This window comes from Myotis lucifugus, unplaced genomic scaffold (assembly GCF_000147115.1).
Source record: "Myotis lucifugus unplaced genomic scaffold, Myoluc2.0 scaffold_282, whole genome shotgun sequence".
Taxonomy (NCBI): Eukaryota; Metazoa; Chordata; class Mammalia; order Chiroptera; family Vespertilionidae; genus Myotis; species Myotis lucifugus.
This window is the reverse complement of record NW_005871330.1, coordinates 1-12,228: the sequence shown is the minus strand read 5'-3', so window position 1 is coordinate 12,228 and position 12,228 is coordinate 1. Positions and strand designations below refer to the sequence as shown.

General features: G+C 49.9%; 1 protein-coding gene across 1 annotated transcript; it reads right to left on the bottom strand.

The window, feature by feature from the left end:
- Window positions 1–4,817: 4,817 nt before the first annotated feature.
- On the bottom strand, window positions 4,818–11,867 carry LOC111828091 (ubiquitin carboxyl-terminal hydrolase 43-like). Its single transcript, XM_023763363.1, has 2 exons — window positions 11,576–11,867; window positions 4,818–6,682 (listed from the first exon to the last, which is right to left on the bottom strand). The coding sequence occupies exon 2, from the start codon at window positions 6,627–6,629 to the stop codon at window positions 5,667–5,669; it is 963 nt and encodes a 320-aa protein (XP_023619131.1). The 5' UTR covers window positions 6,630–6,682; window positions 11,576–11,867; the 3' UTR covers window positions 4,818–5,666.
- Window positions 11,868–12,228: the final 361 nt, after the last annotated feature.

The following is a 12,228-nucleotide window of genomic DNA, read 5'->3' as shown; positions in this document are numbered from 1 at the left end:
TCCACGAACTTCGGCATCCCTCTGACTGGGTGCCCTTGCTGGCTTTCAGATGTGCCTGTGTCCACTCATGCTCTGCTGCCCACTCAGGATGGGGTATCTCACCAGCCCACTAAACGAAAGCCCACAAGGAAAGCTTCAAACAGAGGGGGGCAAATTACTTTAAATTGAGGGGACAAAGTGTCATGCAATATGAGGACTGGCCACAAGGTGTCACTGGGGCTCCAAACCTAGGATCCCTCAAGATTATGTGCTGCTCATCATCTCCAATGAGCATCCCCCTCCAAGGTCCCATTTGGTCTTCACATCAACTTTGATTCACTGGAAGGGCTGACAAACCCATTTCACAGATGAGAAAACAGGGTGAGCATGCTCTGTGATGCTCTGAGGCAGCCTGAGGATGGCGCGCCCTTAGGACACAGAAGGACTGTCCCAGACCACCGAGCAACACCGCAAAGCTTGACACAGCCCGCACTACTCCACACGGGTGACATAAATGTGGTTTTATGTTTTTTTCCTCCCAATATCTACAAAAAAATTTTTAATTGAAAAAAGTGAGTATCGGGGTTCTTGATCCTGCATCAAGAAGGGTTCAGAGCACTGCTGGTGGGAATGCAGACTGGTGCAGCCACTGTGGAGAACAGTATGGAGTTTCCTCAAAAAACTAAAAACGGAACTCCCATTTGACCCAGTAATCCCACTTCTAGGAATATATCCCAAGAAACTAGAAACACCAATCAGAAAGGATATATGCACCCCTATGTTCATAGCAGCACAATTCACCATAGCTAAGATTTGGAAACAGCCTAAGTGCCCATCAGCAGATAAGTGGATTAGAAAACTATGTACATCTACACAATGGAATACTACGCTGCTATAAAAAGAAGGAATTCTTACCATTTGCAGCAGCATGGATGGAACTGGAGAGCATTATGCTAAGTGAAATAAGCCAGGCAATGAAAGAAAAATACCACATGATCTCACTCATTTATGGAAAATAAAGAACATTATAACCTGATTAACAAAAAGATAGATACAGAGGCAGTAAAGCATCAAACAGACTGTCAAACTACAGCAGGAAGGCTGGGGAGTGTTGGGGTGGGGGAGAAAGAGATCAACTGAAGGACTTGTATGCATGCATATATGCACAACCAATGGACACAAGACACTGGGGGGCGAGGTGGGATGAGGGCTTGCCACAGGGGGTAGGGGAGGCTGGGGGAAGGTCAATGGGGGGAAAAAAGATATATGTACTACTATGTGTAATACTTTAAACAATAAAAAAAAGAAAAAATAAGAAGGGTTCAAAAATCTGGAGAAGGGCTGTTCGTAAATTAAGTAAGAGTCCAGAGATGAAACATAATTTCGAAAGGCATTATAGGGAGTCAGAGAAGACTTAGCTTAAGGAACTAAGTTCTCCTCGCCTCAGGACCCCTTGCTTTTTATTAACACAATTTGTCCTAAGGCCGTGGTTCTCAACCTTGGCTGCACATTAGAATCACCTGGGAATCTTTAAAATCCTGATTTTTGGGCCTCATCCTGGATGGTGTCTGTTTGCCCCTCCAGGCCCTGTTCCCTCTCCGCCTGAAAGCCCAGGAGGACTGCAGCAGAGGGCGCTCTCGTCCCGGCTGCTGACTGGGGTCAGCCATCGGTGGTTGGGGGGCAGGAAGGGAATGAGGCCCCAGGATTTAGTCCCCCAGCCCCCCTCCACCAGGCTGCTGTGACATGACTGCAATGCACCCCTGAAAGCCACCGCTCCTGTCCCGCAGCCGTGCCCTCGGGTCACACTCTGGAACTGCTCCTTCCCTTCGGCCGTCCGATGCCAGGGTGGCCATGGCTCCTGGCTGCAGCACCTGGTTGGTTGCCCTTGACCTTGACCTCCATTCCCAGCCCATTTGTTAAGCTCTCCTGGACACCACATCTTATGGGCTGAGTTGTATCCCCCATAAAAAGATATGTTGGAGTCTTAACCCCCAGTACCTTAGCAATGTCACCTTATTTGGACATAGGGTCATCGCAGATGTAACTAGTTAACATGAGGTCTTGCTGGCGTAGGATGGAGCCCTAATTCAATGGATCAGTGTCCTTGAGAAGAAAGCCATGTGAAGACAGACACACAGGGAGCAGCCATGCGATAACCAGGGCAGAGAGATTGGACTTAAGCAGCTGCAAGCCAAAAAAAAAAGGCCAAGAATTGCAGGCAAACCACCAAAAGCCAGGAAGAGGCCAAAAGGGATTCTCCCCTACAGCTGTCCTGAGAGCAGGGCCTGCTGACCCCTTGATCTGACTTCGGGCCTCCAGAGCTGTGAGGCAATACGTTTCTGTTGTTCTAAGCCACCCCGTCTGTGGTATTTGTTACGGCAGCCACAGGAAACTAATACACCCTATTCGAGTGGATCTCTGTTTCCAGCCTGGATCGTGACCGACATGACCAACACCCAGAAGAATCGTGAGACTCCTTTGGGGGAAGTAGAAAACCAGAGGAAACAGCCCATCTCTCCAGCAGACACAGGCATCCTTCTAGGGCAGCTGTGGGCAAACTACGGCCCTCGGGCCGGATCCGGCCCGTTTGAAATGAATAAAACTAAAAAAAAAAAAAAGACCGTACCTTTTTATGTAATGATGTTTACTTTGAATTTATATTAGTTCACACAAACACTCCATCCATGCTTTTGCTCCGGCCCTCCGGTCCAGTTTAAGAACCCATTGTGGCCCTCGAGTCAAAAAGTTTGCCCACCCCTGCTCTAGGGGCACTTCCCGAGCCCCCGGTAACAGCTGGCTCCGGACGGCATCGGAGAACTAAGCAGCTCCTCATCAAAGGGCCTTATATGCTCCAAAATTGCGAGTGGGAATTTCAGACACCAAAACAAGCCCCTCTAAGGTAGAACTGTTATCTCCAGAATATTCCAAACCAATCTGCTCAGTGACATGTGTCTCACTACACATGAGCAGACAGACCACTTGGCTGCGAGGGCTGGGCTCATAGGAGGACAGTTTTGCTGTGGATAGAGGGTCAGAAACGCTGGAGCCTGGTGCCCTGAGGGCGGCCCAATCAGCATGGCTGCATCAGCTCTGGCAGCTGTATTAGGAGGCGGCTGCAATAACGCAGGTGATGGCTAGAGAGGGTCAGGGGGAAGGAGGTAGAGACAGAGGCAAGTGATGCAACGAATGTGGAACTGGCAACGGATTGGGAGTGAGGGGTAGGGAGAAATGAGGTCAAAGATGACAGGAAGATTTCACAGCAAGCATGTCAGACTCAAAGGCTAACACGGGCCAAATAAACAAGGTTTAAGTGTATGTGGGCTGCAAGAAAACAAAAGGTTCAGTTTTCATAGAAACGTAGGTTTATTTCGATAGAGACATGCTCTGTCCTCACAGCCTTCCCTACTGATTCCTCTAGAACGGTGGTTCTCAACCTTTCTAATGCCGCGACCCTTTAATACAGTTCCTCATGTTGTGGTGACCCCCAACCATAAAATTATTTTCGTTGCTACTTCATAACTGTAATCCTGCTACTGTTATGAATCGTCATGTAAATATCTGATATGCGAGATGTATTTTCATTGTTACAAATTGAACATAATTAAAGCATAGTGATTAATCACAAAAAAACAGTATATAATTATATATGTTTTCCAATGGTCTTAGGCGACCCGGGTGAAAGGGTCGTTCGACCCCCAAAGGGGTCGTGACCCACAGGTTGAGAACCGCTGCTCTAGAAGGGAAAGCAGCCTCAGGGAAGGGAATACCTAGGGGCCTCTGGCATCCTTGCTGAAGATGGGTCCACCAGGGTCTGTGAGCGATTAGGCCCAGGGCCAGCGCTCCACCTCACGGTGCATCGTGGAGAACACAGCTAACTCCGCCCGCCCCCCCCCCCCCAGCATACCCAGGGCTATTTAAAGTTGGGACCTTACAAGGGGAGCACATCTGAGGACACAGGAAGTGAGGCTGAGCTTAGAAAGAGCATGAGTGCTAAACATGATGAATGAGCGGCATCTGAGAAAGAACCAGATAAAGCAGGAAGGCTCCCAGAATTCATAGCCACAGAGGACGTGGCCAGCCATGGCTCCCACCAGCCCGGAGCACAGCGGCCAGGACAGGAACAGAACCTGGGCTTCTGAAATGCAGACACAGGTCCACTGTGCGCACGTGCCCTCATGAGTCAGGCGGCTGGGTTTCCTGCTTCTCCTGTTATCTCGGGTCCACCTTAGCTCGGTTCCACTTAGTTCGTGCTCAAAAGCAAGCGTCTTTCCCAGTGGGGACACAAAAGGACATCATTCTTTCTTCTTAAGAAAAAGAAAAAAAAAAAACAGCAAAGACATACCAGTGAGCCCTGCAGCCCTGCAGTGAATATGAGAACTACATTTGGGGAATTGATGTCCGGAACTAATGGTTCCCATGAGAAAGGAAGTATTTCTAGAAAGCGTGCTGTTTAAGTACAGATTCAGCAGGAACCCCAACTGTCGGGCCACGGGCCTGAGGTCACTTGGCAGCTTCCAGGGGCAGCGACAGGGCATTTGTCAGAGCGGCCACTGAGCAGCATGCGAAGCTCCAGGAAATGGGCAGGCTCAACTCCCAGGCCCTCGCAAGTGAGACCGGAGCTTTCTATGTCTTATAAAGCAAGTCATGTTAGCCCGGCTGGCGTGGCTCAATGGTTGAGCGTCAACCTATGAACCAGGAGGTCATGGTTTGAGTCCTGGTCAGGGCACATGCTCAGATTGCGAGCTCCATCCCCAGTAGGGAGCATGCAGGAGAGGAGGCAGCCAATCAATGATTCTCTCTCCCCCGCTCCTTTCCTCTCTGAAATCAATAAAAATATATTTTAAAGCAAGTCATTTTAATTAAAAGCTTTTTGAAATTCCAGTAAAACTCGAGTAATGACGGTCTGATATCAACAGCAATGAGCCGAGTGGATACAGCAGGAACAAAACAATACCATTTATAAAACATGAGTATTCCAGCCATTCCCATATTTCAATGATGGGCTTTTATTAAAAGTATACACACACCTCATATTTAAACTTTTTTTAAAAAGAACTTCCTTTTGTCCTAGTATCAAAATAGTTACCTTTTTTAAATACCTTGAAAATCTTTAATACAATTATTTTGTTATATATTAAATATTCTCCTAACACCTCAATCATCTCTCTCCTAGAATCTTGCCTGCCACTACCACTTTTTTTGGCATCTTCAGTGCTTTATCCCAGAGAAACATTAAAAGGAAAAGATTTTTCCTGTTAAGTCACCTATTTAAATTTAAAAAAAAAATTAATAGGAGCAGCCAATGGCAATATTTGATTTGATAGGGAAGATTCGTATTAACTGGGCTTCCCTACAGAGTTATGTTGAAAGGTGTGCCCACAACCGATCACTCTTTAAATAATTCCTCAGGTCCTGGACTTATTTAAACAAAACAGCAGTTCTTGGCCTGAACCGGTAATGCTGACCCAACAGCACCCTCTAGTGTCCCCTGAGGAGAAAAGCAGCTGACAAGACAGGAAGGTGTTCGGATGTGTTGGAAATCTAGACGTGAAGACCAAAAATATTTTATTTCTCAGGGGTCCCAAGACAAGTGGCTTCCCAGAGTCCTGCTCGCAAGCCAGGCCGCCTGCAGCTGCTCGGGACAGAGCTGAGAGGATGCCAGCTTCACACGACACTGGGCCGCACCATCAAAAGCTGGACTCCGGTAACGATTTCTTTCGCCGTAAGGAGAGAGTGTGGTATTTCACCCTCTGCAAGCTGCCGAAAGGCGTGTGCTCCCCGGGAGCACTTCTCTGTGCCGGGCTCGGGGCACTCGCCCTCGGGGGCCTGCAGGCCTTGCGCGGGAGGTGCAGAGAGCTGGGCGCAGAGCGGACCGCGCCCTCCGGGCCCCTGGCCTGGCCCCCCGGCACCCGCAGGGGAGAGGACGAGACAGGAGTCTGCTCACCCACCGCTGGGCTCAGTCTGCCACTCCCCAGGGAGACTGGGGACACCTCAGCCCTGTCATTCTTCTTGTTCTTCTTCAAAAACACAGACCTCAGAAGGGTGAGGGTCCCCTGTGAGAGTCTGTCTGTCTCAGGGTCCCTTCCCTCTGCATCTGCCCTGGCCCTGGAGAAGGCATTGTGAGGAGCTGATCTGCCCACAGTACTTGAGGCGTCCTGGGTCCCCACATGGCCACTTCCCTTCCCGTTCGCGGTCCTCTGGCCCTCGGGCCGGGCTCGCTTCTCAGTGCGCACGGAGGGTGTGACTGTGAGCAGCAGGTCACACTGCCTGGGGGGCCTGATATCGTGGCCGGCATGTCCCTCCAGTTTCCCCGCTGTGTTCAGACCATCCGAGACTCCATGGCTGAGGTGGCCCTCGGGGCAGGACACGCCGGCTGGTCCTCTCTCGCTGGCTCGCTGCTCACTACCTTCACCCTTAGCAGAGGGGGTGGCACTTGACCTCGGCCCCGCCGACTTCTCGTCCCCGCCAGCAGCGCCCGTCAGCAGCGGCACGATGGACTGGCTCGTAGACCGAGGCCTCCGTCTGGACTCCAAGTACTCCACCAACTCGACCGACGCCACCACCGGCTTCTCTCTGTGTCCAAAAGACCACCGGAGGGGCATGGTCCTGAAGGCCCCCTGCTTGGCTCGAGAGGCAGTGGGCACCTTCATGCTGATGCTTCGGCCTCTCTCTCCCCGGACCAAGGGCCTGGACTCCAGGCCTCCTGAAAGAGATGCCAAGAGCATTAGTGCCCACAGACCCCTCCAGCTCAACAGGAGTCACTGCAACGCCAGCCATTGAACCGGCAGTGACTGGGCCCCTCGGATGCTTCAGGCGCTGTGCTGGGCACGGACACAGCCGTGGGCCACAGACAGGCCACTGCGGCTCCTGCCCTCGGAGCATCATGCTCTCACCCCTATTCCACTGAAGCCATTAGCACAGCGGTTCTCAACCTGTGGGTCGAGACCCCTTTGGCGGTCGAACGACCCTTTCACAGGGGTCGCCTAAGACCATCCTGCATATCAGATATTTACTTTACGATTCATAACAGTAGCAACATTACAGTTATGAAGTAGCAATGAAAATAATTTTATGGTTGGGTCACAAGATGAGGAACTGTATTTAAAGGGCCAGAAGGTTGAGAACGACTGCATTAGCACGTTGGAAGCCACAGGGCATACCAGTGCCCAAGAAGGTAGCCAGCTACAGGCCAGGCAGTGCAGACTCCTGGTAAAGACCAGTCCCTGAGGCGTCTAGCCCTCCGATTCAACATCACTTCCATTCATCTTTAAGTATTTCCTGAAACAGCATACTCTGCACAAGTTCTGCTTATTGGACCTGCTTTTCCAGGCCAAATGAGGGCCAGTCCCTGTGTGCCGAGCATGGCATAGAGTGCCAGCCCAAGCCCCTGCTCTCAGCCTCCGCAGGTGCTGTTCACTTGCTGAAGGAGTCGGGGCAACGCTGGCTAGATGCCCATCTTCACCAATGACAACAGCCCCCCAAGGGAAGCGGAGCCACCCCAGTGTGAGCGGTGGGCAGGGGTGGGCAGGGCCCTCTCCTCAGCATCCTTAGCCCACCGGCAACAGGACCAGCCCTTTCCTGGCCAGTGCTTTCTGTCTTCCGAGGGTTTCCACTCACTTCCGCACTCAATCACTATTTCCTAAGAGCCTACTGCGGGCTAAGGACAGTTTTCAGGGCTGGGGACATCGTTGTCGAAAAAATACAAAGCGCTTGTCCCTTATGGGGTTTGACAGGAAATAAAATTTTATGATCTCATGGGATGTCAGGACAAGAGCTATGAGGAAGAATGCGGGGGAAATACGGGGCTGTCAGTGAGTGACGCCTGAGGAATGATGAGACCTCAGGGCAGAGAGGGAAGAAGCCATGTGGAGATCTGAGGAGAACAGGCTCCAGGCAGAGGCAGCTGCTAGTGCAAAGGCCCGGGGCACGGGTAAGCTTGGAGGGCCAGGGAGGCAGGAAACAGACCACCAGTGGTTGGGATCTAGGGAGAAAAGGGGCTTCCTCTTCTGAGCCCCGATCTGCATTTGGAGACCACTCTGCTGTGGGTGCAGAGTGCAGCCTCAGGCAGCCTGGCCCTCGGGCATTTAGAAGATTAGGGGAAGCTGCATAGGTGAGCTGAGCCTTCTCCGCCTCTGAGACGAGCCTCCAGGACCAGGCCGGCGAGGAGAAAGGCTAACTTGGGAGCTGAGGCCACTGCCCTCCCCCACTCTAATAACCACTGCTCAAGAGAAGATGGAGGGGGCCCCTTTGGGAGAAACAGAAAAATAACAGCGCACACGAGGGGTCCAGCAATCAGAGGGTCAGAACATGCGACCATCAGAAGAGCCCCTTGAAATGGAGCCACCAGAGGAAACAGACAATTTAAAGTTCTTAAGGAGATTCAGGTATAAAACAACTAGAAACTGAAAATATAACTCCCAGGTTTTTCAAGTCAGTAAATGAAGACATCCAAGGTCCCTGTTGGAACTCAAACTAGTGGCCTGAAATGATCCTGGAATTTGTGAAAAGTCCGTAATTGTGAAAGCAATGTCTCATACCACAGAGCAAAATGACAGAGAGACAGAAATCTCAGGGAAAAGCTAGGAGACTCAGAGGACAGATCCAGGAGACACAACAGGCAAGTAACAGGAATCTGAAAAGCAGATGAGACAATAATTAATTAAACAACAAAAAAGATCATTTCCCGAAAGAAAAGCCTGCATCTGTAGAAGGAAAGGCCTTCCCAGTTCTAGGTGGGATTGATGGACAACACACACCCCTAGGCACGCTCTGGTAGAACTTCTCAACTCCAAGGTCCAAGACAGAATCTTAAAAGCTTCCAGCCAGAAAGAACAAGTGACTCTCACGGGAAAAAAATAAATAAATGGGCTTCTCACCTGCAGCCCTGAGTCCTGGCAGACCGTGGGAAACCTCCCGCAGACGCCTGGGAGAAAAGGACTGCAAGCCAAGAGTCCTCCAAGCAGCCAAGCGCCACTCACTCCCAAGTGAAAGGAAAGATCTGTGGCCGTGCAGAGTTAGAGGATTCATGACGCACACCCCAGAAGAGCTCTGACCAATCACTCCCGGGTCAGAACTGAGACCTCAGGCAGCGGTGGTGGAACCATCCGAGGTGTTCAGTGGACCCTGTGGTCAGTGCACCGCCCGCCCAACCACGTGGGGCTCCGATGGGGTGAGACTGTGCCACATAACGTTAAGTCAGTGTGTTTGGGATGGAAAGGTACTGCAAGCGGAGTTCTAATTGCAGTCTGAAGAATATCCCACCATCTCAGCAAATCTGAGAGTTGGGGATTGAGGTGGGGGACGCCTAACGCAGACCAGAGGGAACACGTGAAAGCATCGGAAGCCCTGGTTTGGAGGGCCGACATGGAAGCGTCGTGTAGGCCTCACATGTCTGGGGGGAGGAGAGAAAGCAGGGGGGGGACAGGACTCACAGGAAGTTGTTGGCCTTTCATAGCCACATAATTACAGGAAAAGCCATTTGATTGTAAGAATTGGGAAACATAAAGCAGCCATTAGCAAGATGGAAAAGAACAGAACTTCCAAAGGAACAAGGGGAGAAAAAGGGGACAAAGAACAACATAATCAAATCAGTTAAAAAAATTTAAAAAAAGAAAGAAGCAATGGAAAAAGTTTTAAATAAAACGAAGTCAAGTTGTGCAGTTATTATATTAAATATAAACAGACTGAACTCTCCCCATTATAAGGTAGGCTCTGTATTTTTGACAGTAAAAGAAAGCAACATAATGTGTATCGAACTGATTAAAATGGACTCTAATGCAAAAGAGAAGGGTGAAACGATGCCAGGCAAATGCAAACCAAAAGGAAGGATGCCAAGGTATCATTATATCATTATTCATCTTGAACAGGTGGAATTTAAGATGAAAGGCATTAAGCAGGATAAAGAGCAACATTATAATGAGAAAAGACACAATTTCTAAAGAAGACCTCACAGTCAGCAGCTCACAGACCCTCCCAACAAAGCAGCTAAACATAAGCTTATATTTAAAACGAAAGTTGTTCAAGTTCTTGGGGTACCTGATTAAAGCTATAGCTCTACAAGAAGGGGTGCATACACCCCTTTCCCAGCCAGGCAGTCTTACCAAGGTTAATTTAAAGACATAGGCGAATCGAAGACAACCGTCGGCTCACCTAATTTAACAGTAATGGCATAAAGCTCACATCCCTCAAATAGGTGAGGTGTACACTATTTCATACGTGCACAGGACACTTAACAAAATAATACTCAGGTACTTACTTGCCCACAAAAAGGGAATGTCTGAGAACCACATTCTCGGATCACAATCCACAAAATTAGAAATAAAGATTAAAAAGGTGACCAAAAAAAAATCTTAAATATTTGAGACTCCCAGATAACCTTTAGATCAAAGAGAAATCACAACTGAAATAACATACTATCTGGAAATCACTGAAAGAGAGAAAAACAAAACTTCTGAGCCCAATGAAAGCCATAAAAGAAATGTATCATCGGGGCACCTACCCTACTGAAAACCCAAGGAAGCTTGAGCCCCCGGCCCCCACACTCCCAGGGACCCCAGCAATATTGTCTAAGGGTCATGTTTTTGTAAAAGTTGCAAAAGCAAGCCGTGTTTCTATCCTTTCCTGGACAGCCTCTCCGACACCCGTCCCCAGTGACGTCAGTGCAGCACCACAAGGTCGAATCCATTCATTTTCGTTTAAAAATGCCTCGTTATCACAATGTCCCATAACCAGATCTGCTGGGAGGATGACGTTCCCCGGCTATCGGTGTTTCTCTGGCATTTGGACTGCTGGCATCTGGGAGGGACCGTTCTGTACAGAACAGTATCATCCCTGCCTTTGACAGTAAAAGTCGTCTCCCAGCCCTGGCCAATGTGGCTCAGTTGGTTGGAATATCATCCCATTCACCTAAAGGTCAAGGGCTTGATTCCAGTCAGGGCCCTTACCCAAGTTTTAGGTTTGATCTCATGTTGGGGTGCATATAAGAGGCAGCCGATCAATGTTTCTCTCTCTCTCCCTCTCCCTTCCTCTCTCTCTGGAATCAATGAAAAGACAGCCTCGGTGAGGATCTCCGGCATAGCCCTGGGGAGAAGAGGTAGTACCACCCAGTACTGACACCTATGGCTAGATTCTTACCTGCCCAGGTTTAGTGCCACCTCAGAGCTTCTCAAACAGTGGCCCTCCAGCCTGGTGATCACTTACCCAGCCTCGCCTTAGCCTCTCAACCATATGTGACACCGCTGGCCACAATTTCCTCTTCTGCATCAGTGGCTCATTTGCACCCAGGTTTCTTCCTCTCTCCCTGGCTCCTCCCCCTTCTTTGCTGGCCTCTCGCCCTGTCCACCCTCCTGTGGGGAGCTCCAGGGATCGCTGAAGTCTCCACTCCTTCCTATCTGTGCCTTCCCCAGGGGAGCTCAGCCAGCCCCGGGCTTTCAAGTCCATCCCTGTGCTGACGGCTCAAACATTTATCTCCTTAAACCATCTTGACTCGGAGGGCTTTTAGGAATCTTAGTTATCAAGTCACAAGTTTCTAGATTTCTCTCCAAAACTGACTGTTTCCCACCCAATTCTTTCCCATCCCATTAACTGCACTACTAACCTGACCACCTAGTCACGTATATGCTAGCCAAGCAGGGTCCTCCTGGATCACTCACTCTCTCACATCAGCAAACCCATCAGCTCCATCTTCAAGTATATCCAGGATCTGACGTCTCTTACCTAACACGCTCGTCCAAGCCACCACTCTCGACTGGACAATCACAAAAGACTCCCAATCGACCTTCTGTCTTCCACTCTCGCCCCTCTATGATGTACCCTTCACACGGCAGCCAGAGTAGACTTTTTAAAAATATAAATCAGCCCAGCCAGCGTGGCTCAGTGGTTGAGCGTCGACCTATGAACCAGGAAGTCATGGTTCAATTCCCAGCCAGGGCACATGCCCAGGTTGCGGGCTCAATCTCCAGAGTGGGGCAGCTGATCATTGATTCTCTCTCATCATTGATGTTTCTATCTCCCTCTCCCTTTCCCTTCCTCTCTGAAATCAATAAACATATATTTGAATATGTATGTATATATAAACATACATACAGGCCCGATGCATGAAGATTCATGCAAGAATGGGCTTGCCTTCCCTTGGCTGCCTTCGCTCCGGCCCTGAGCCGCCTTTCTGCCTTCATTCCGGCCCAGAGTCGCCTTTCCACCTTCCCACAACTGCCCAGAGGCACAGAATAGCTGGGGCAGTGCAGAACGCCT